Raw genomic sequence first — 21,569 nt, forward strand, 5'->3', positions numbered from 1 at the left:
CATCGTTTTCACTGAACACAGAGTGAACAGAGTGCACGTGAAGGTGACACTCAGCCAGAACGCCAAAAACGTTTTCAGGCTCCGTCTGGTTCCGAGGTGACGGTGAGACTCGCCTCTTTGGCTTCGTCTCTTTGCGACACCTCTCCCGCCAGCTCCACTGCTGTGTCGCTCTGCACGCTCTGCTCTCCAGTTTGACCGTCTCTGCTGTGCTCCTTCCTCTCCGCTGACTCTGGCTGCTCCTCCTCCTCAGCTGCCACCTCCTCCTCCTTCTGCAGGAGAACAAAGACCACGACGGAAACAATCAGCTGCTTTTGGTGTTTTTCACCATCTGTGATCAGTGAAAGTGAAGAAAATCCATCAAGTCCTGAACATACGCCACAGTACGGCCACAACTCAGAGACAAAAGCCAAAATAACACTGAAGAGGAAAAGGTCAAAATATAAAGATACAGTAACTACATCTGAACCTTCTGAAAGCATGATGTCATAAAGGTGTTCAGCAAATCTTTAGTAAGGCAGCACCCCCCCCCCCGCGCATACATCACCGACACACCTGTCAACCAGACTGTAGTTATTGTGTGGAAATGAAAAGGTGACAGACAGTCAAACAAACAGACAGGACGGACGGATGGACCGACAGACCTGCTGAAAACACGACGCCTCACTTTGTTCAGTCGGGACATAAAAAAAAACAAACAAAAACGTCTGACCGCACTGAGAAGATAAGTTTTGTTTTGCTTTTGTCCTGATCATTAGTGCTTGTATTTGATTGGACCGTACATAGTCACAGGAAGTGAGGAGAAACAAAAAAACATGCAACACAGAAAAGTGGAACCCAGGTCTAAGAGACCAGATTTACCCCCCTCCTGCCAACCTATACCCAGGCCGGGTATGAACAGGAGAGCCCACTTGAACCCTGGGTACAGTCTGGACAGTGGGACACACTTTGCTCAGTGAACCTACAGAACTCCTACAAAGGAGTTAAAGTCCTGATTTCATTCAATTCAGATCCAAACCTACTTCTGGTTTCTGTTGGTGGTTGGTGTTGGGAACAGCCACATCTTCATCTTGTCCTCTCTCTTCTCTCTCCTCCTCCTCAGCAACAGCCTCCTGGTCTCTCTGGGCTTCCTCTCCTCCCTCTGTGTCCTCTTCAGTTTTGGGCTCGTGCTCCTTCTCTCCTGACTGGTCAGTCTGGGCCTCCTCCATCTCCTCTGCTCCACCCTCATCCTCCTCCTGGCCGTCTTTCTGGGCGGCATCCTTCTCTGGAATCGTGGATTTCTCCTCAATGTTTAACGGGTTCTCCTCTGCCGTAAAGACAAAAAGACCCACGTTCATTCTTAGAACCATACCCATAATGCAGCACTGCTGAATCACAGCAAGAACACAGTTACCGCTCAAACTAAAAAAAAAAAAAAAAAAAAAAAAAAAAACATGCTCCTGACGTTTGTCTGGCTCTTCCTTTACAGTTGTGCTCACATGGTCACTTACATGGCCACTGGGGGGCAGTGTATCAGGTTTTTCAGTAAACCACAATGTAGAAACTAGACGGTCACTCAAAGTGCAGACCAACAACAGAACAACGCCCAGAAACGCCAAATGTAATAAAGTCAGCTTATCTCACCACAAAGGAGCAGCCAGTCACTCAGCGAGTCAGCCCTTCACTCATGTAACATGCAACATGTCAGCTGTGAGTGAGGTGACTTCAGCAGTTGCCTCCTTACGTGGTCTATGCAATACAAATCGTGACCCAAAGAAGCCCACTGGGTCAAAAGGCCAAGGTGTTAGGGTTCGGGCTGGTGTGTACTTTCTGCAGGAAAGTGTCAGTGAGTGAGTCAGTGTTTACACCAACAGACAAACAACAGTGATCACATGACCTCCTCCTTTCCTTGGTGGAACAACAACATCATGAAACAGAACAACACCTATTTTCTAGAAAGTGTCTTGAAAATATGAACCCAACAATGTAACACACACACACACACACACACACACACACACACACACACACACACACACACACACACACACACACACACACACACACACTCTCTCTCTGTTTGGTCCAACGGTCCAACCCATTTCTCACCTTCACCCTCGTCTCCAGGCTCCTCATCCTGGTCCAGGTTGAGTTCGTCGGGCAGATCCATGCTCTCCGGCTCGGGTCTCTTGTCCTGCTGCCCGTGGTAAGGGTCCACTTCATTTTCATCAAAGTCCCTCTGAGACACAAACGGAGAGAGAGCAGCCATAAAGTAACTAAGACTCTGTTTCAGGTCTTAATGTTCCAGACCGTCCAGTCGAAGAACCAAAAATCGAAACCTGGTCCCCCTGCTCGTTGATCTTCTCTTTGTCCTCGTCGTCCAGCTCCTGATCGTCATCCTGGGATCTCTTGTCTTTGTTTGGATCACCAGCATCCAGACCATCATCTTTGGCCACCAACTCAGATGGACCCTAACAGAACCCACAGTAAGGTCAGGAAATCCAGACGCGCCCTAAAAACCCCATCTGACAGACCTAGTTTGACTTCTGTGTACCTGATCCATCCCCTGACCAGACTCTTCCTCTCGGTCACTCCCATCCTCCTCCTCCTCCTCCCCCCACATTCGCTCATCCAGAGTGTCCGTCTGGCCTTCACCCAGATCACCCATCTTCCTGTCCAGCTCTTCCTCATCCTCTTTGTCCGACTCGTCTTCATCTGTGAACGATTAAAACAGTAATTAGCTTTGATCCCTGCAGACACTTTGTTTTATTTATTTGCCCGTCAATTAAACCATCAGAGACTCGTTAGTCTGCAAGAACCCGCTCGGCTTACTGCCTTCATTCTCCTCCCCATCATGCATCTGGCTATCAAAGTCCTCAGACATCTCGATGGCATTGTCTTCTGCCTTGATATTCCCCGTTTCCTGCTGCTGGCCCTCCTTGTCTCGGTCTTCCTGAGGTTTGTCCTCGACCTGCAACAACATGGCAAACAAACATGTTTCAGCCACATGTGATCTCCAGCTCAAAGCCGACTTCAGACCTGGATCTGGATCTCCAGCCCGTGTCCTCTTAGGGACACAGTCAGGTTCCACTTTGTGCTCGAACACTTTCACTGTGTTTGACACAAATGTTCCAGAAGGAAAAATTCAACATTTTTTAAATTTATTGTCTCCTCTGATGTCCGTCATCATCCGTATTGATCTCTTCCAGCTGTTATCGTGTGAGCTACAGGACAACAGGAGTCCTGAACCGCGTTTGCTTTATGGGTTCTACGGCAACACACTGACATCTGACGCCACAGGTATCAGTCCAGAATGACTGGACGTGACACACTGAGGTCTTTTAATGATGTGACATTTCAGGGGTCAGGAGTTTGTCTTCAGGAAACATCTACAGTCAGGTGACATGATGAATTTTTACTTCCTCAAGTGGTGAACGTCTGATCACCATTATGGTGCCGGTTTTGGCTGACGCTGGCCTGAGCGTTCTTTATTCTTAATAATTCTAATAACTCTTCTTCCTATTGGACTTTCCCAGGAGTCAAAACACTCAACAAAATAAATGCTAATAATAAAATGAAATTAATAAAAGTCCACAACGATGCACAAAAATCCCAAATTAAGAAGCTGATAGTACAGAAAGAAGGTGGGACTTATTGATGGGTTTTTTTCTCTTGAAGAGACATTTTTTTTAAACAGGTGTAACTGTTTTTAAATGACATTTAAAATCTGTTTCCAGTAACCAGACTGATGTTGGTGTTATTAAAGTAATAATAATAATAAAACTGACCTGATCTTCATTGTCAATCTTGTCGCTGACGTCTTTGACTCCCTCGCCTTCTCCTACGCCGCCGCCCTCGTAGTCGTGGAACTCTGTGGCGCCATCTCCGTCTCCTCCGGCCATCAGTTCCTGCGGCAGGCAGAACCCCTGAGGAAGACAGAAGATCCAGATTACAGCCCTCCCTGCTTATGTACGAGTTTCACTCTGGAGTGACGTTCTGTGCTGACGGTGTCCGTGTTCGGTGGGTTGGTACCTTCTGGGCCAGTTCAGTGAAGATGTGCTCCAGTACAGACAGAAGCTTCCCGGTGCTCCTGTGCACTCCCAGCGACACCGTCAGGTAGTAACGGACCACGTCAGAGTACACGGCCAGCAGCGGCTCCAGACGCACCAGCATCCTGCACGCCATCTTCACTTCCTGTGCTCAGCAGACAAACTGACTTATAGTCAAACCTGAGATGCTGATCACAGAACAGCTGAAGTTAACACATTAGTCTTTGTACCTGGACCTGTGAAGGCTGACAGGAGTCCCGGTGAGTCCGCAGGCGGTTCAGCAGCGCCTCCAGGCTGGCGCTCACTTCTCCAACACACAGAGCGTCAATGTCAGCCGCCAGATCCTCGTCCAGGAGCCGGGTTAAATGACCGGGCTTCAGCAGGTCCTCCTCGGGCCTCAGCGGGTCCTCCACAGGCTCGTGATCCTCGTCTGAAACAAAGTCCCAGCACACAATGAATTTTGTAACGGTGTGAAACATCAGCTGCTCACTGAATGGTTTCAGGAAGTGTGAGAACAGACACACAAAACAAAGGGCTGGAATACACACTGTGCCAGTTTATTAGGTACACCAAATCCATGCATGTTAACAAACACTTCAGGAAACTGTAGGTCACATGACTGCTGTGTGTCACCTAAATTAACCACTGAGGAGACTCAAACAGCGACTCTGATGCTTGAAGATCCTGGAACTGTTGTTTTAACTCACAACATCTTCATGAATGTCTAACATTTTAACTGCTGTGTTATTCGTCACCTCTCACAGCCTCTGCAAGTGGCTCGGTCGAACGGTGTCTCTTCACGAGCGTCTGGACGGCGCACAACACCGTGTTGATGCTCGCCTCCACGTCAACGCTGAACCTTGAGAAGAATGCCGTCTGGTCTGTTGGCAAAAGAAGGAAGTCATCATTATGGGCGTGGTTTAACATCTGCCCACATCAGGAGGATCACTGCAGACGCCAAGAACTGATTTTCATCAAACGTCCTCACTGATGTGTTGCTAAAAAAAGCAACATTAATGTTTTTAGCCACACTGACTGGGACTGAGGTTGAGGAATACAAAAGGTTTGTACCTGGAGGGGCGTGCTGGTGCTCCAGAGTGAGCAGTAGGGTTCTCCACGCTGTGAACTCTGCCCTTTCAGCCTCCACTCGTCCTCTGACATACTTCAGACTCTGGATGACACCCGGCTCACCCTCAATCCCGCCGACACACACCGCCGGAGTGAACAGCTGCTCCACGCTGAGCATCTGAGCAGCCACGGACCCCAGCTGGTCAAAGCCTGAGCGGCACGCCTCAAAGTGGCTCCTGCAGACAACAACAGCGTTTACGGGAATGTTTCTATTTGGGAATTCTACTGAGGACAAACAAGTAATCCATCATTCTGATTACGGATTCATTAATTACCTCACTTATCACGAAAAAAGACTAATGCAAGACGTTTTTGGGATTGAGTTTATAAATTTATCGCTGCACACACACTGGTTTTTAAAAAGTTTTTTTAAATCAATAAATGGTTTTAAACAGGTTTTTAATCACCCCCGGGATCGTGATCAACAGGTTTAAACTGGTTTTTAATCACCCCGGGATCGTGATCAACAGGTGTAAACAGGTTTTTAATCACCCCTGGGATCGTGATAAACAGGTGTAAACAGGTTTTTAATCACCCCTGGGATCGTGATCAACAGGTTTAAACAGGTTTTTAATCACCCCGGGATCGTGATCAACAGGTTTAAACAGGTTTTTAATCACCCCTGGGATCGTGATAAACAGGTTTAAACTGGTTTTTAATCACCTCGGGATCGTGATAAACAGGTTTAAACTGGTTTTTAATGATTTGGGATTACTTCCAGTAATCCCAAATCATCCACCAGGCCCGACGCAGGCTACAGCGGCGAGCAGCTACCGACAGGCCCGAAGCAAGCTACAGAGGTGAGTCATCATCCACCAGGCCCGACGTAGGCGACAGCAGTGAGCCATCATCCACCAGGCCCGACGTAGGCGACAGCGGTGAGCCATCATCCACCAGGCCCGACGTAGGCTACAGTGGCGAACAGCTATCGATAGGCCCGAAGCAAGCTACAGCAGCGAGCCATCATCCACCAGGTCCGACGTAGGCTACAGAGGTGAGCCATCATCCACCAGGCCCGACGTAGGCGACAGCGGTGAGGCAGCTTCCACCAGATCTGACGCAGGCTACAGCGGCGAGGCAGAATTCATCAGGCCCGACGCAGGCGATAGCGGTGAGCCAGCTACTGAGTTAGCCGAGAAGTAGGTTAGCAAACAAACTATTTGTGTCCAAAGATGCCATCGAAGAGAAACCTTTCTTTGGAGGAGTGTGACGAAATCAGAAAGTCACTTGATACTTTAACGGAAGATGCTGCTTTAATCCGTCAGGACCAAAACAGAATCATTGCGCTTCTGGATGAAGTGAAGCAATTCCGAGAAGAAAATAAGGAAAAGAACAGGAGGATCACAGAGCTTGAAAGGAAAGTTGATGAGTTGGAACAATATACAAGAATGAAAGATATTGTAATCACGGGGTTTAAGATCAAACCCAGGTCGTATGCTCATGCGGTGATTGCGAATAACAAACAGAATGAGCCCAGTGAGGAAGAGTCAAGCTCTATTGAGCAACAGGTAGCAGCCTTTCTCAATGTGCACGATATTTCACTGGATGTAAGTGATTTGGAAGCCTGTCACACATTACCGAGAGGAAGACAAGAGGACGTGCCAGCCCTGATATTACGTTTTGCAAATCTCAAGAAAAAGATTACCTTAATTAAACGAGGAAGAAAACTGAAAGGTACTAATGTCTATATGAACGATCACCTGACACGGAAAAATGCCGAAATTGCCAGAAAAGCCAGACACCTGAGGAAACTAAAAAAGATCCAAAGCACTTGGGTAAATAACTGTAAAGTCTTTATTAAGCTCAATGGGTCACCGGAGGAGGCTAAGGTGTTGGTGGTTAAGAACCTCAGTGACTTAGATATTTATGAGGGGACGTCTACTACTACTAGAGATTTAGTTACTGGTGAATTTTGAGCCTTTGATGAACACAAAGACAAAGATGAATCAAGAGATGGTAATTCTTGATCGATTATTACTAATAGTATAGAATTCATTTTTATTTAAAAAAAAAGATGAGTACAGATTCAGAATTATATCAAAGGACAATGCATTTGGAGCAACTGAATCTATTTTCATATACTGATTATAATTTTCAAGACTTAGAAAATGAACTAGACCCGGATAATACTTTTTACTCTACATTTAATGTTGATTCTAAATATTATACTGTTGATGATTTTCTACATGCTATGACAATGAAGGAAAAACTGTCAATTATCCACTTTAACTGTAGAAGTATGTATGCTAATTTTAATGTTATCAAAGAATATATACAGCAGTTTGCACATCCATTTAGTATAATTGCTTTGTCAGAAACTTGGTTTAATGAGGACAAAGGTATTGACTTTGAAATAGAAGAATATGAACTTAAGTATGTTAATAGGAAAAATAAAATAGGTGGAAGAGTGGCACTATATATTCATAATAGCATTAGGTTTAAATTAGTAGAGGATATGACTCTGGCTATAGATAATGTTTTAGAAGTTGTTACAATTGAAATCCAGAATGATACGGAGAGAAATGTAACTGTGAGTTGTTTGTATTGGTCTCCAGGAACTGATGTAGAATTATTCATTGACTGTGTAGGAAAAATATTTTCAAAGAAGGAAAATAAAACTATGTTTATATGTGGAGATTTTAATATAGATATACTAAATCATACAAAGCACAAATGGACTAATGATTTTCTTAATATGATGTTTGGCATGAGCCTTTATCCGACTATAACTAGACCTAGCAGGGTAACAGATCACAGTTCCACTTTAATTGATAACATCTTCACAAATAGCACTATGAATGACATTACAGGCGGCCTAATGGTCTGTGATATATCGGACCATCTACCAATTCAATTCAATTTCAATTAAATTTTTTTTTTTATATATAGCGCCAAATCACAACAAACTGTTGCCCCAAGGCGCTTTATATTGTAAGGCAAGGCCATACAATAATTATGTAAAACCCCAACGGTCAAAACGACCCCCTGTGAGCAAGCACTTGGCGACAGTGGGAAGGAAAAACTCCCTTTTAACAGGAAGAAACCTCCAGCAGAACCAGGCTCAGGGAGGGGCAGTCTTCTGCTGGGACTGGTTGGGGCTGAGGGAGAGAACCAGGAAAAAGACATGCTGTGGAGGGGAGCAGAGATCAATCACTAATGATTAAATGCAGAGTGGTGCATACAGAGCAAAAAGAGAAAGAAACTGGGGAACCCCCCCAGCAGTCTACGTCTATAGCAGCATAACTAAGGGATGGTTCAGGGTCACCTGATCCAGCCCTAACTATAAGCTTTAGCAAAAAGGAAAGTTTTAAGCCTAATCTTAAAAGTAGAGAGGGTGTCTGTCTCCCTGATCTGAATTGGGAGCTGGTTCCACAGGAGAGGAGCCTGAAAGCTGAAGGCTCTGCCTCCCATTCTACTCTTACAAACCCTAGGAACTACAAGTAAGCCTGCAGTCTGAGAGCGAAGCGCTCTATTGGGGTGATATGGTACTACGAGGTCCCTAAGATAAGATGGGACCTGATTATTCAAAACCTTATAAGTAAGAAGAAGAATTTTAAATTCTATTCTAGAATTAACAGGAAGCCAATGAAGAGAGGCCAATATGGGTGAGATATGCTCTCTCCTTCTAGTCCCCGTTAGTACTCTAGCTGCAGCATTTTGAATTAACTGAAGGCTTTTTAGGGAACTTTTAGGACAATCAATCAATCAATTTTTTTATATAGCGCCAAATCACAACAAACAGTTGCCCCAAGGCGCTTTATATTGTAAGGCAAGGCCATACAATAATTATGTAAAACCCCAACAGTCAAAACGACCCCCTGTGAGCAAGCACTTGGCTACAGTGGGAAGGAAAAACTCCCTTTTAACAGGAAGAAACCTCCAGCAGAACCAGGCTCAGGGAGGGGCAGTCTTCTGCTGGGACTGGTTGGGGCTGAGGGACAACCTGATAATGAATTACAATAGTCCAGCCTAGAGGAAATAAATGCATGAATTAGTTTTTCAGCATCACTCTGAGACAAGACCTTTCTAATTTTAGAGATATTGCGTAAATGCAAAAAAGCAGTCCTACATATTTGTTTAATATGCGCTTTGAATGACATATCCTGATCAAAAATGACTCCAAGATTTCTCACAGTATTACTAGAGGTCAGGGTAATGCCATCCAGAGTAAGGATCTGGTTAGACACCATGTTTCTAAGATTTGTGGGGCCAAGTACAATAACTTCAGTTTTATCTGAGTTTAAAAGCAGGAAATTAGAGGTCATCCATGTCTTTATGTCTGTAAGACAATCCTGCAGTTTAGCTAATTGGTGTGTGTCCTCTGGCTTCATGGATAGATAAAGCTGGGTATCATCTGCGTAACAATGAAAATTTAAGCAATGCCGTCTAATAATACTGCCTAAGGGAAGCATGTATAAAGTGAATAAAATTGGTCCCAGCACAGAACCTTGTGGAACTCCATAATTAACCTTAGTCTGTGAAGAAGATTCCCCATTTACATGAACAAATTGTAATCTATTAGACAAATATGATTCAAACCACCGCAGCGCAGTGCCTTTAATACCTATGGCATGCTCTAATCTCTGTAATAAAATTTTATGGTCAACAGTATCAAAAGTAGCACTGAGGTCTAACAGAACAAGCACAGAGATGAGTCCACTGTCCGAGGCCATAAGAAGATCATTTGCAACCTTCACTAATGCTAAACCAGTGTTTATTATATATAACAACAAAATTACAGATTGTAGAGGGAAAAAACACATCTATAAACGGGTTTGTTCGGAGGAAGCAATTAAATCCCTGAACAATGATTTAAATTCCCAGGATTGGAACTTAATTTATTGTGAGAAAGAGGTGGACAGGGCTTATAGTAAGTTTATGGAGATATTTATGGAATTATATGACACACACTGTCCAATTAAGAAATATAGTTGTAAAAAAAAGATTTGTGGAACGTCCTTGGATGACCAAAAGTCTACAGAATGCTTGTAGAATGAAAAATAGTCTTTACAAAATATTTATTAAATTGAAAACTAAGGAAGCTGAAATAAAATATAAGCTATATAAGAATAAACTAACAGAGCTATTAAGAACTAGTAAAAAATTATATTATAGAAAACAACTGGAAAGGAATAAATGTGATACAAAAAAGGTTTGGGGAATATTAAAAGATCTTATGCAGCATGGAAGGAGAAAAACGATATATCCAGATTATTTTATTGAGAAGGATAAAGATAACTATGAGATGAGTGAAACTGTAAATCATTTTAATGATTTTTTTGTTAATATTGGCCCGGATTTGGCCAATAAAATTTCTGGTAAAGGTCCTGATTCTCCAATACTTATTAAGAGAAATAGAAATTCATTTTTTCTCTCTCCTGTAGATGAACTTGAAATTATTACTATTGTTAGAAAATTTAAAAGTAAATCTTCAACTGATTTTCAAGATATTAATATGATACTGGTTAAAAAAGTAATAGAAAGTATTGTCAAACCACTTGTTTATATTTGTAATTTATCTTTTATAGGGAAAATTTCCAAGCAAAATGAAAATGGCTAAAGTTGTCCCTCTATTTAAAAGTGGAGATAAACACATTTTTACAAACTATAGACCAGTTTCTTTACTCCCACAATTCTCTAAAATTTTGGAAAAGCTATATGATAATAGATTAGAGTCATTTATTGGAAAAGTATGAAATTCTTAATGAATGCCAATATGGTTTTAGGATTAAGCGGTCCACTTCAATGGCAGTAATTGAAACCATAGAGGAGATAACCAATACTATAGAGAGAAAGAAATATGCAGTTGGCATTTTTAGAGACTTAAAGAAAGCTTTTGATACTCTTAAATCATTCAATTTTGATTAAAAATTAGAAATGTATGGTGTTAGGGGAGTTGCACTGCAATGGATACAGAGGTACTTAACGGAGAGAAAGCAGTTTGTGAAAATGGGTGAGTTTACATCAAATAACTTGGAGATTTTATGCGGAGTACCCCAAGGTTCAATTTTGGGAGCAAAGTTATTTAATTTATATATAAATGACATATTTAATATATCCAAAGTGATGAGAATGATTTTATTTGCGGATGACAAACATATTTTATGCAAATGAAAATTATAGTGAACTTACCCGTATTATTAATGAGAAATTGAATAAACTAAAAAGTTGGATGGACACAAATAAATTATCTTTAAATCTAGATAAAACTAAAATAATGTTTTTCGGAAATTACAAAGTAAACTCTGAGATAAAGATATGTATAAATGGTGTTCAAATTGAAAGAGTATCAGAATGTAAATTTCTTGGTGTAATAATAGATGAAAAAATAAGTTGGAAAAAGCACATTAGATATATACAGAGTAAAGTTTCCAAAAGTCTCGCAGTTATTAATAAAGTTAAATATTTGTTGGAGCATGATGCCCTTTGAGTGTTATATTGTACATTGATTTTGCCTTATTTAACTTACTGTATAGAAGTATGGGGTAACAACTATAAGAGTTCACTTCATCGTTATATTACAAAAAACGCGCAGTTAGAATTTTGCATAAAGTAGGATATCTAGACCACACAAATGAATTGTTTATCAGGTCAAAATTATTAAAAATGACTGATTTGGTAAAGTTTCATACTGCATTACTAATGTTTAAAGCCAATAAAAATGAACAGCCATGTAATATACAGAAACTGTTCTGTAAGAGAGAAGGACAGTATGGATTGAGGGGATGTGGTAACTTTATAGTAAATTATGTAAGAACTACTCTGAAAAGTTGGTGTGTGTCGGTATGTGGAGTTAAATTATGAAATCATTTGGATAACCACATTAAATTGTGTGGAAACATTTATAAGTTCAAAAAGAAATGTAAAGAAATTACGATTGCATAGACCTTGAACAGTACTTGGTGTATGACATTATATCAGTAATGATCAGGGTGCAAGACTATTTGTAATTGCTTAGAAGGTAAAAATGTGTTAAACTTTAAATGAATTGAAAATAATGGAATGCCATCGATGCAATTGTTAGTACCTAACTATATTCTAATGTAGATATAAAATGTAAATGTAAAATGTAAATATGAAATTGTTCTATTCTGTTTAGTTATGTTATTTTCTGATTTCTATCTTATTTGAGTGTATTTAACTGTGGATGGTAACGGGTGTACGGTGTGGGCGTTTACAAGCTTTTGCTTCAGCCCATGCCCTTATGGCTGCACCTAATTTGAGAAACTGAGTTATTGTTGTATTTTTCTTTTGTTTGTTTTTATGTATGTTAGTAAGAGTTTATGTTGGTATTTTGTTTTGTTTATGTGTGTGCTGAATAAATTCATTCATTCATTCATTCATTCACACCTCGGGATCGTGATAAACAGGTTTAAACTGGTTTTTAATCACCCCTGGGATCGTGATAAACAGGTTTAAACTGGTTTTTAATCACCCCTGGGATCGTGATAAGCAGGTTTAAACTGGTTTTTAATCACCCCTGGGATCGTGATAAACAGGTTTAAACTGTTTTTTAATCACCCCTGGGATCGTGATAAACAGGTTTAAACTGGTTTTTAATCACCCCTGGGATCGTGATAAACAGGTTTAAACTGGTTTTTAATCACCCCTGGATCGTGATAAGCAGGTTTAAACTGGTTTTTAATCACCCCTGGGATCGTGATAAACAGGTTTAAACTGGTTTTTAATCACCCCTGGGATCGTGATAAACAGGTTTAAACTGGTTTTTAATCACCCCTGGGATCGTGATAAGCAGGTTTAAACTGGTTTTTAATCACCCCTGGGATCGTGATAAACAGGTTTAAACTGTTTTTTAATCACCCCTGGGATCGTGATAAACAGGTTTAAACTGTTTTTTAATCACCCCTGGGATCGTGATAAACAGGTTTAAACTGGTTTTTAATCACCCCTGGGATCGTGATGAACAGGTATATACTGGTTTTTAATCACCCCTGGGATCGTGATAAGCAGGTTTAAACTGGTTTTTAATCACCCCTGGGATCGTGATAAGCAGGTTTAAACTGGTTTTTAATCACCCCTGGGATCGTGATAAGCAGGTTTAAACTGGTTTTTAATCACCCCTGGGATCGTGATAAGCAGGTTGAAACTGGTTTTTAATCACCCCTGGGATCGTGATAAGCAGGTTGAAACTGGTTTTTAATCACCTCGGGATCGTGATGAACAGGTATATACTGGTTTTTAATCACCCCTGGGATCGTGATAAGCAGGTTTAAACTGGTTTTTAATCACCCCTGGGATCGTGATAAACAGGTTTAAACTGGTTTTTAATCACCCCTGGGATCATGATGAACAGGTATATACTGGTTTTTAATCACCCCTGGGATCGTGATAAGCAGGTTTAAACTGGTTTTTAATCACCCCTGGGATCGTGATAAACAGGTTTAAACTGGTTTTTAATCACCCCTGGGATCATGATGAACAGGTATATACTGGTTTTTAATCACCCCTGGGATCGTGATAAACAGGTTTAAACTGGTTTTTAATCACCCCTGGGATCATGATGAACAGGTATATACTGGTTTTTAAATCACCCCTGGGATCGTGATAAGCAGGTTTAAACTGGTTTTTAATCACCCCTGGGATCGTGATAAGCAGGTTTAAACTGGTTTTTAATCACCCCTGGGATCGTGATAAGCAGGTTTAAACTGGTTTTTAATCACCCCTGGGATCGTGATAAGCAGGTTGAAACTGGTTTTTAATCACCTCGGGATCGTGATAAACAGGTTTAAACTGGTTTTTAATCACCTCGGGATCGTGATAAACAGGTTTAAACTGGTTTTTAATCACCTCGGGATCGTGACAAACAGGTTTAAACTGGTTTTTAATCACCCCTGGGATCGTGATAAACAGGTTTAAACTGTTTTTTAATCACCCCTGGGATCGTGATAAACAGGTTTAAACTGTTTTTTAATCACCCCTGGGATCGTGATAAACAGGTTTAAACTGGTTTTTAATCACCCCTGGGATCGTGATGAACAGGTATATACTGGTTTTTAATCACCCCTGGGATCGTGATAAGCAGGTTTAAACTGGTTTTTAATCACCCCTGGGATCGTGATAAGCAGGTTTAAACTGGTTTTTAATCACCCCTGGGATCGTGATAAGCAGGTTTAAACTGGTTTTTAATCACCCCTGGGATCGTGATAAGCAGGTTTAAACTGGTTTTTAATCACCCCTGGGATCGTGATAAGCAGGTTGAAACTGGTTTTTAATCACCTCGGGATCGTGATGAACAGGTATATACTGGTTTTTAATCACCCCTGGGATCGTGATAAGCAGGTTTAAACTGGTTTTTAATCACCCCTGGGATCGTGATAAACAGGTTTAAACTGGTTTTTAATCACCCCTGGGATCATGATGAACAGGTATATACTGGTTTTTAATCACCCCTGGGATCGTGATAAGCAGGTTTAAACTGGTTTTTAATCACCCCTGGGATCGTGATAAACAGGTTTAAACTGGTTTTTAATCACCCCTGGGATCATGATGAACAGGTATATACTGGTTTTTAATCACCCCTGGGATCGTGATAAACAGGTTTAAACTGGTTTTTAATCACCCCTGGGATCATGATGAACAGGTATATACTGGTTTTTAATCACCCCTGGGATCGTGATAAGCAGGTTTAAACTGGTTTTTAATCACCCCTGGGATCGTGATAAGCAGGTTTAAACTGGTTTTTAATCACCCCTGGGATCGTGATAAGCAGGTTGAAACTGGTTTTTAATCACCTCGGGATCGTGATAAACAGGTTTAAACTGGTTTTTAATCACCTCGGGATCGTGATAAACAGGTTTAAACTGGTTTTTAATCACCTCGGGATCGTGACAAACAGGTTTAAACTGGTTTTTAATCACCTCGGGATCGTGATGAGGTGTGGTAAACATAAACTGGTTTAAAGTGGCTAATTCGGAGATGAGCTGCACTGACGCGTTCACGCAGTTCCACTCTGACAGACAAAGGAAGTAATTCAAAGATAATTCAAACCTTGTGTTGTCAGAAACTGTGATACTGGTGTTTTGGGACGTTTCATTGATATTTTCTAAACTATATGGCTAATTTAGTCAAGATTACTTTCTTGTTTATTATTGTAATTGTAAAAATAACCCACATTTCAATCAGTAATGAAAATCTTAACTCCAAGCTTGAGTTCACTCCACTGTTCTCCGTTTTTAATGATGTTCTGTAAAAGATGTAATCTGGCTGTGATGGTGTTTTTGGACGTTACCATGTGTGCAGCGTCTCCTCTAAGGCCTGATGAGCTGCCCTGTCCAGCTCCGCGTTCACACTCCGGCTCTGTGTCTCCATCGCAGCCACCTGTTGGTTGAGTTGGGACCATGCAGCATCTCCGCGTCTCATCAGACACCCTGGAGGTTGGCGCTGTGCTGCCAGTGGGGACGGACACCTCAATGTCTGCTGTCCACGGCTGCTCGTCTCCTCCTCCTTCTGCTGGAGGTCCTCGGGGCAGCACTGCAGCATCCAGGCCAACTGCTGCAGGAGGTCACCGCACTGTGCGGCGAGCGCCCGGCCGCGGCTGAGCCACTGCTGCAGAGAGTTCTGAGGTGGTAATGCGCCGCCCAGGTCTTCACTGTGGCTTTGAAGGTGGACTTTAAGACCCTGGACGCTGCTCGTGAGCCTCCTGGGTGCAGTAACAGGACAAAAGTTATGAAATGGACTGTAATTTTTATATAGCGTTTTTCCATCTGCATCAGAAGCTCAATTATGAGGAAAAAAACTTAGTACTGTACATCAAATCGAAGAAATAAGCTCTGAAATGCTCTTATGAAAAATAAGCTTAACATGTGAACACTTTCCATCTTAAATACTGTTAACTTTTGATGGTTTGTAATTGAAAAGTTCTATTTCATTCCTCCTGACCGCCAGAGGGCAGTGCCTTAGAACCTGGATTGTTCCATGTGCGCATGCGCAGAGGTCAAGTCTTATATCAACAAAGTCATGCCAGTAGATGTGACCTGGGTGACGTCAGTGACAGTATATGAGTGCACGTTACCCAGCATTCAGTTCTTTTCTATGGCGTCAGATCAGTGACAAAACCCCACTCGCGTGAAAAATGCATTCACTCATAGATATTAACTCTGTGCACAGAGATCTCTGCGTGCGCAAAGGTGCTGCGCGTGAGGACCAGCGCTCCCCCCCGCCCGCTCGAACTTGATTTCTGCTCGCGCACAGAGAATTCCTGCTCACTCGCTTGAAATTTATGGCCACTATGGGGGTGGGATTATGGCACTATGGAGGAGGAAACCAGGTCAGCACTGGCTCTGTTGTGATTGGCCGTCTCTGGAGAACAAGGTTTGATTGACAGCTCTCCTCTGATGCGGAAGTCGGTCAGAGACAACGGTGTTAAGCGATTATCACCTCGTTTCTGCTTAAAACTTCACTCCAGTCATCATCCATCCCAGCGACAGATCTCTGAAGCTTCTGTACAACAATCATTCAGCGTTATTTCATAACAAATTACAGAAAGTCCTAAAAATCACCTCCTGACACCGTCTGCAGACTGACTCTGTGCACCCAAACCCATCAAAGGGAATAATGTGAATTTTAACCATCAGATGACAAAACCTCTTAAATCAGATGCAAACCATGACACCACCACCACTGCGCGCGCGGAGTGATAATTTGTGCGCGTGGAGTAATTATTTCCGTGTGCGCCGTTAATATCTACACGTGAACGCATCTTTTACGCAAGTGGGGTTTTTTCACTGATCTGACACCATATTTTTCCATCTCTTGCAGGAGAAGCAGAAGGTCGAACTTTTGCAGATCGCTTGTTGATCAGAGCCTCGCAACCTTCCATGGTTGGAGCTGCGCGTACGTGCCCTCCAGAGGCTGCAAGACCACGACTGTGGGCGCTGTGGGCGAGCGACCCCGCTTGCTGCAGGTGTTTGGTTGATTTGGCCTCAGCTCTCGTGAGTAATTCTATTTTACTACGTGTGAGGAATTGTGGCTTAAGTTGTTTTCTGCTACCATGTGCAATACGTCACTCTCGTTTTCCTACGAATGCATGTTAATTTTTTACCACTACTGTGTGCAACGCTACTGTGTGTGGGACATGCCAGGGCATGCAGCACTGTCTTGATGCTGTGGTATGAACGTTAATTCGTCTGTCTGAGTGTATTACACACCGCCAGCTTTTTTCATGGCGGCGTTCACGTCCATGTGCCCGCTTCACTTTGCTACTGTAAAATTACACTGTTACAAGCTTGGATGCTGTTGAGTGTTTTTTCTGCTCCTGGTGATTCTGCTCCAAACGTGCAGCTCAATGGCATTTTCTCAAAACTAACGCTGCTGCGCTTGGAAACTGACGATGCTGCAAGCGGTTTTGCTTCTCTGCAAACTGTGTTCCACGTGCTGAGTTTGGACGCTGTGCTGCAACGGCTGTTGCTCCAGTTGTTGACATCTTGACATTGTGCTGTAGTTGTGTTTTTCGCCAGTTGTTGATGTCTTCTTGACATTTTGCTCAGATGTAGTGAATGTAATGAATTTGCTCAGATAAAGTCATTGCTTCTTTCTCTGCAGCCTTCTGAATCTTCTGCTGCTCCTCTTGCAGCCTCAACTTTATCTAAATTCTGGGTCTTTTAGTGAAGTTTAGGGCTAGTGGCCGGCGATCACCTTAGTATTTCTTCTGTTTTTCTTGTTTAATGCTGACAAATTATACTGTATTTCTTGTCTTTCTGATGTCTGATTCTGTTTTTTCTCTCTGTTTAAGGTGCAGCTCCATCCACAGATGGGTGTGGTGTCTGTTCCTGAAACTCTCCTGTCTTGTGCACAACAGCATTTCCTGTATATTCGTTTTGTAAATTGTTTTTTAATTTGTGTCTGTATCATGGCCCAAGCAGTGGGTCACCCCTTTGAGTCTGGTCTGCTTGAGGTTTCTTCCTCAAATCATCAGAGGGGGTTTTTCTTACCACTGTCACCTGTGTTCGTGCTCTGGGGGTTTGTAAGGTTAGACCTTACTTGTGTGAAGCACCTTGAGGCAACTTTGTTGTGATGTCACCCGACATGCATGTATTTTAACTCTCCGAGAATGTCAGGACGCGGCGGAGGCACTGCGACTGTTTACAAAGAACAATATAAGTGTAAACGGGTCAATATGGCAACATCTTATTCCAGCTTTGAATCTCACTTATTTGAACTTCGCTCTGACCTCCCGGTGTTGTGCGCTGTTGTTTACAGACCCCCTAAGTATAACAAAGATTTTATCAGTGATTTTGCTGATCTGTCGCAAATAATGCCAAACTATGATCGGATTTTAATAGTTGGTGATTTTAATATTCATGTTTGTTGCCCTCTGAAGCCGCTGGCCAATGATTTTTTAGATTTGATTGATTCTTTTAATTTTGTGCAGTCTGTGTCTCGTCCGACACAGGAACATGGGCACATTCTTGATCTCGTTTTAACTTATGGTTTTACTGTTTCTAATTTAGAGGTTTATGATGCTGTTTTTTTTGGACCATATGCCCATTGTTTTTGACATGCCTCCTTTTTGTCATATGGTGAAATCTTGTGCTCCTACTCAGCGCGGTCATGTTCTTAATTCTTCCACTGCTGCTCAGTTCTCCACTGCTTTTAGTGCTGTGATCAGCTCTTCTGAGTGTCTCAGCTTTAATTTAGATGTTGACTCCTTCACCTCTGAATTCAACTTGATCTGTCAGACTGTCTTAGATACTGTGGCTCCATTGAAACTTAGATCTTCCAAACGTCGATCTGAGCCTTGGATGAATGATGTTACGCGCACTGTCAGGCGCGAGTGTAGGAGAGCTGAGCGAAGGTGGATGAAGGACAGATCTCAGTTGTCCTTCCAGTTACTGCGTGACTGTTGGCGTTTTTAATCAGAAAACTATGAAGGCTGCTAAATTTAAGTACTTTTCTGATGTTATTGATTCGAACTGTCATAATCCTCATGTTCTTTTTAAGATTGTAAATCCTGTTTTAAGTGCACCACAATTGGTTTGTCTCGAGAGCTCCACTGAATTGTGAGAATTTTATGAGTTTTTTTCTTAAAAAGGTAGTTGGTATCAGGGCCCTCATTAGTTCTCCTGCTTATGACCCTTCTATCGCTGTGACATGCTCAGCTGTTTTTGACCAGTTTGAGTCTGTCAGTTTGCCGTCTTTGAAAGATATTATTGATCATATGAAGCCTGCTGGTTCTCCAAATGACCCTTTGACACCTCGTCTTCTTAAAGAGGCTTTTTCCATGTTGGCACCATTTGTATTGAATATTATTAATGGGAGTTTGGTTAATGGTATAGTGCCTACCAGTTTCAAGAATGCAGTGGTGACCCCACTTATTAAGAAATCTGGCTTAGATTCTTCTGAACTTTCTAATTTTAGGCCAATTTCCAAATTTCCTTTTCTCTCTAAAATTTTGGAGAAAATTGTATACTGCCAGTTGAGTTCTTTTCTTAATAATCATGACACACTGGAGTTGTTTCAGTCTGGTTTTAAATCCCATCACAGTACTGAGTTGGCACTGCTGCGGGTTTTTAATGACATTTGTGTAGCTACTGATTCTGGTCACTGTGTTGTTTTGGTCCTGTTGGATCTAACAGCGGCCTTCGATACAGTGGACCATCAGATCGTCTTGTCTCGCCTGGAAAACTGGGTGGGCATTAAGGGTGTTGTTTTAGATTGGTTTAGCTCCTACCTATCAGAGAGAAGTTTTGTGTCCGTATTGGAGCTGTTGAATCTTGTGCAGTGCCCCTTACATGTGGGGTGCCTCAAGGCTCTATACTTGGTCTGCTTCTTTTTTCTTTGTATCTACTCCCAATGGGATCAATTTTTAGGAGACATGATATCTCTTTTCATTCCTGGCCCCTCCAGAATAATGGAGTTGACAATGACACACAGACCCTGAGTGATGCTTCGCTCCGGGCTTTTGTCTACATGTCACAGGAGCTTGGCAGACTGATGCCCACTCTAACCATAGCCCAGCGCCAGGTGTGGTTGGCTCAATCCCTCTGTCTGAGGCTTGCAGGGGATCACTACGTACTCTGCCTGTTATCCCAGGTCAGGTTTTTGGCCCTGCTACCCAGCAGACCATGAAGCATGCTGTTCAGGCTAACAGGTCTCGGCAGCAAATTGCAGAATTACAGCACACTCCCAGGTGCCAATCTAAGCGAACAGGTGGCTTCCTTCCAGCTAAAGGATGTGCTCCCTGGAACTGAGATCGTCTGCATCAGCCCTCCCAGCAGTCTACCTTTCTGTGACCCATGGGTGGACCACCCAGAAATGGCCGCCATGACAGACAGACCCGTCATGCTCACCCCTCAAAATCATCACAGGGCCGCAGTAGTCTTGACTGACACCCAGAACAGGGCCACCGGTCATTTCTCCCAGACACAGCTCACAGGTGACAGAAACTGGTCTCAGATCAAGGGGTGATTTCCACGTTAGTCAGGGCTACAATATTCAGTTCAAATCGTCATCCCTCCAAGTTCAATGGTTTAAAAGTCACAGTTGTTACAGACCCAGAGAGGTCTCTCATTCTCAGGCAGGAGATTTTCGAGCTCCTGAAGAAAGGAGCCATAGAGCGGGTCCACAGTTCAGATCACCTAAGGGGGTTCTATTCAACTTATTTTGTTGTTCCAAAAAAGGATGGTGGCTTTTGTCCCATCCTCGACCTCAGGAAAATCAGTATGTGAAAGTGCTGCATTTTCACATGCTCCGCACAACGGAAGTTCTCCAGGCAATTTGGCTGGGGGGCTGGTTGACCAGTATGCACCTGAAGGATGCCTATTTTCACATCCCAGTGTCACAGTTCACCACAGGCAATTCCTCCTGTTTGCCTGTGAGGGACAAGTATACCAGTTCAAAGTCCTCCTCTTTGGGCTCTCACTCGCTCCCTGTACCTTCACCAGGTGTGTGGCAGCAGCATTCTCTCCCTTGCAGGCTCGTGGAATTCAAATTTTTCCGTATCTAGACGACTAGCCTGCATATGTACAGAGCCGGCAGCAATCACTCGACGACCCTCAAACCCTACTGCGACATATGTCACAGCTAGGGGTCACTGTGAACATCGCAAAGACCTCCTTGACCCCATGCCAATGACTGATCGCCAATTTCCGCGAAGGGTGGATAACATTGTCACTCTGGTCTGCTATGTTCCCAGGAATGCCAGACTGACTTACGGTCTGCTCCTCCAGCTCATGGGGAAACTGATGGCAGTATCAGCAGTTGTGCCTCTGGGACTCCTTTTCTTATGCCCCTTACAAATTTGGCTCAACAGCCTGGGCCTCAACCCACACTGCATCAACACAGGACTGTGCATCTTCTAGCTCAGTCTGTCCGACATCTTCGTCCCTGGGGGTAAGGAAGTTCCTAACAGGTGGTGTTCCTCTGACCTCTCTACCCTCCCGCTGGGAAGTCGTTCTA

The 21,569-nt window shown here is 42.8% G+C and overlaps 1 protein-coding gene across 1 annotated transcript in view; it reads right to left on the reverse strand.

Annotated features, from left to right (window-relative positions):
• The window catches only part of LOC117503576 (midasin-like), a 207,212-nt gene that overhangs the window by 20,905 nt on the left and 164,738 nt on the right, over positions 1 to 21,569 (reverse strand). The window contains exons 79-90 of the mRNA XM_034162836.1: positions 15,403 to 15,813; positions 5,097 to 5,329; positions 4,781 to 4,906; positions 4,256 to 4,455; positions 4,009 to 4,170; positions 3,765 to 3,902; positions 2,809 to 2,947; positions 2,531 to 2,691; positions 2,316 to 2,447; positions 2,086 to 2,215; positions 1,020 to 1,303; positions 114 to 269 (exon numbers count right to left, since the gene is read on the reverse strand). Coding sequence (XP_034018727.1) covers positions 114 to 269; positions 1,020 to 1,303; positions 2,086 to 2,215; positions 2,316 to 2,447; positions 2,531 to 2,691; positions 2,809 to 2,947; positions 3,765 to 3,902; positions 4,009 to 4,170; positions 4,256 to 4,455; positions 4,781 to 4,906; positions 5,097 to 5,329; positions 15,403 to 15,813 — 2,272 coding nt within the window. The remainder of the gene's footprint in view (positions 1 to 113; positions 270 to 1,019; positions 1,304 to 2,085; positions 2,216 to 2,315; positions 2,448 to 2,530; positions 2,692 to 2,808; positions 2,948 to 3,764; positions 3,903 to 4,008; positions 4,171 to 4,255; positions 4,456 to 4,780; positions 4,907 to 5,096; positions 5,330 to 15,402; positions 15,814 to 21,569) is intronic.

The sequence above is a fragment of the Thalassophryne amazonica genome, chromosome 21 (genome assembly GCF_902500255.1).
Source record: "Thalassophryne amazonica chromosome 21, fThaAma1.1, whole genome shotgun sequence".
Taxonomy (NCBI): Eukaryota; Metazoa; Chordata; class Actinopteri; order Batrachoidiformes; family Batrachoididae; genus Thalassophryne; species Thalassophryne amazonica.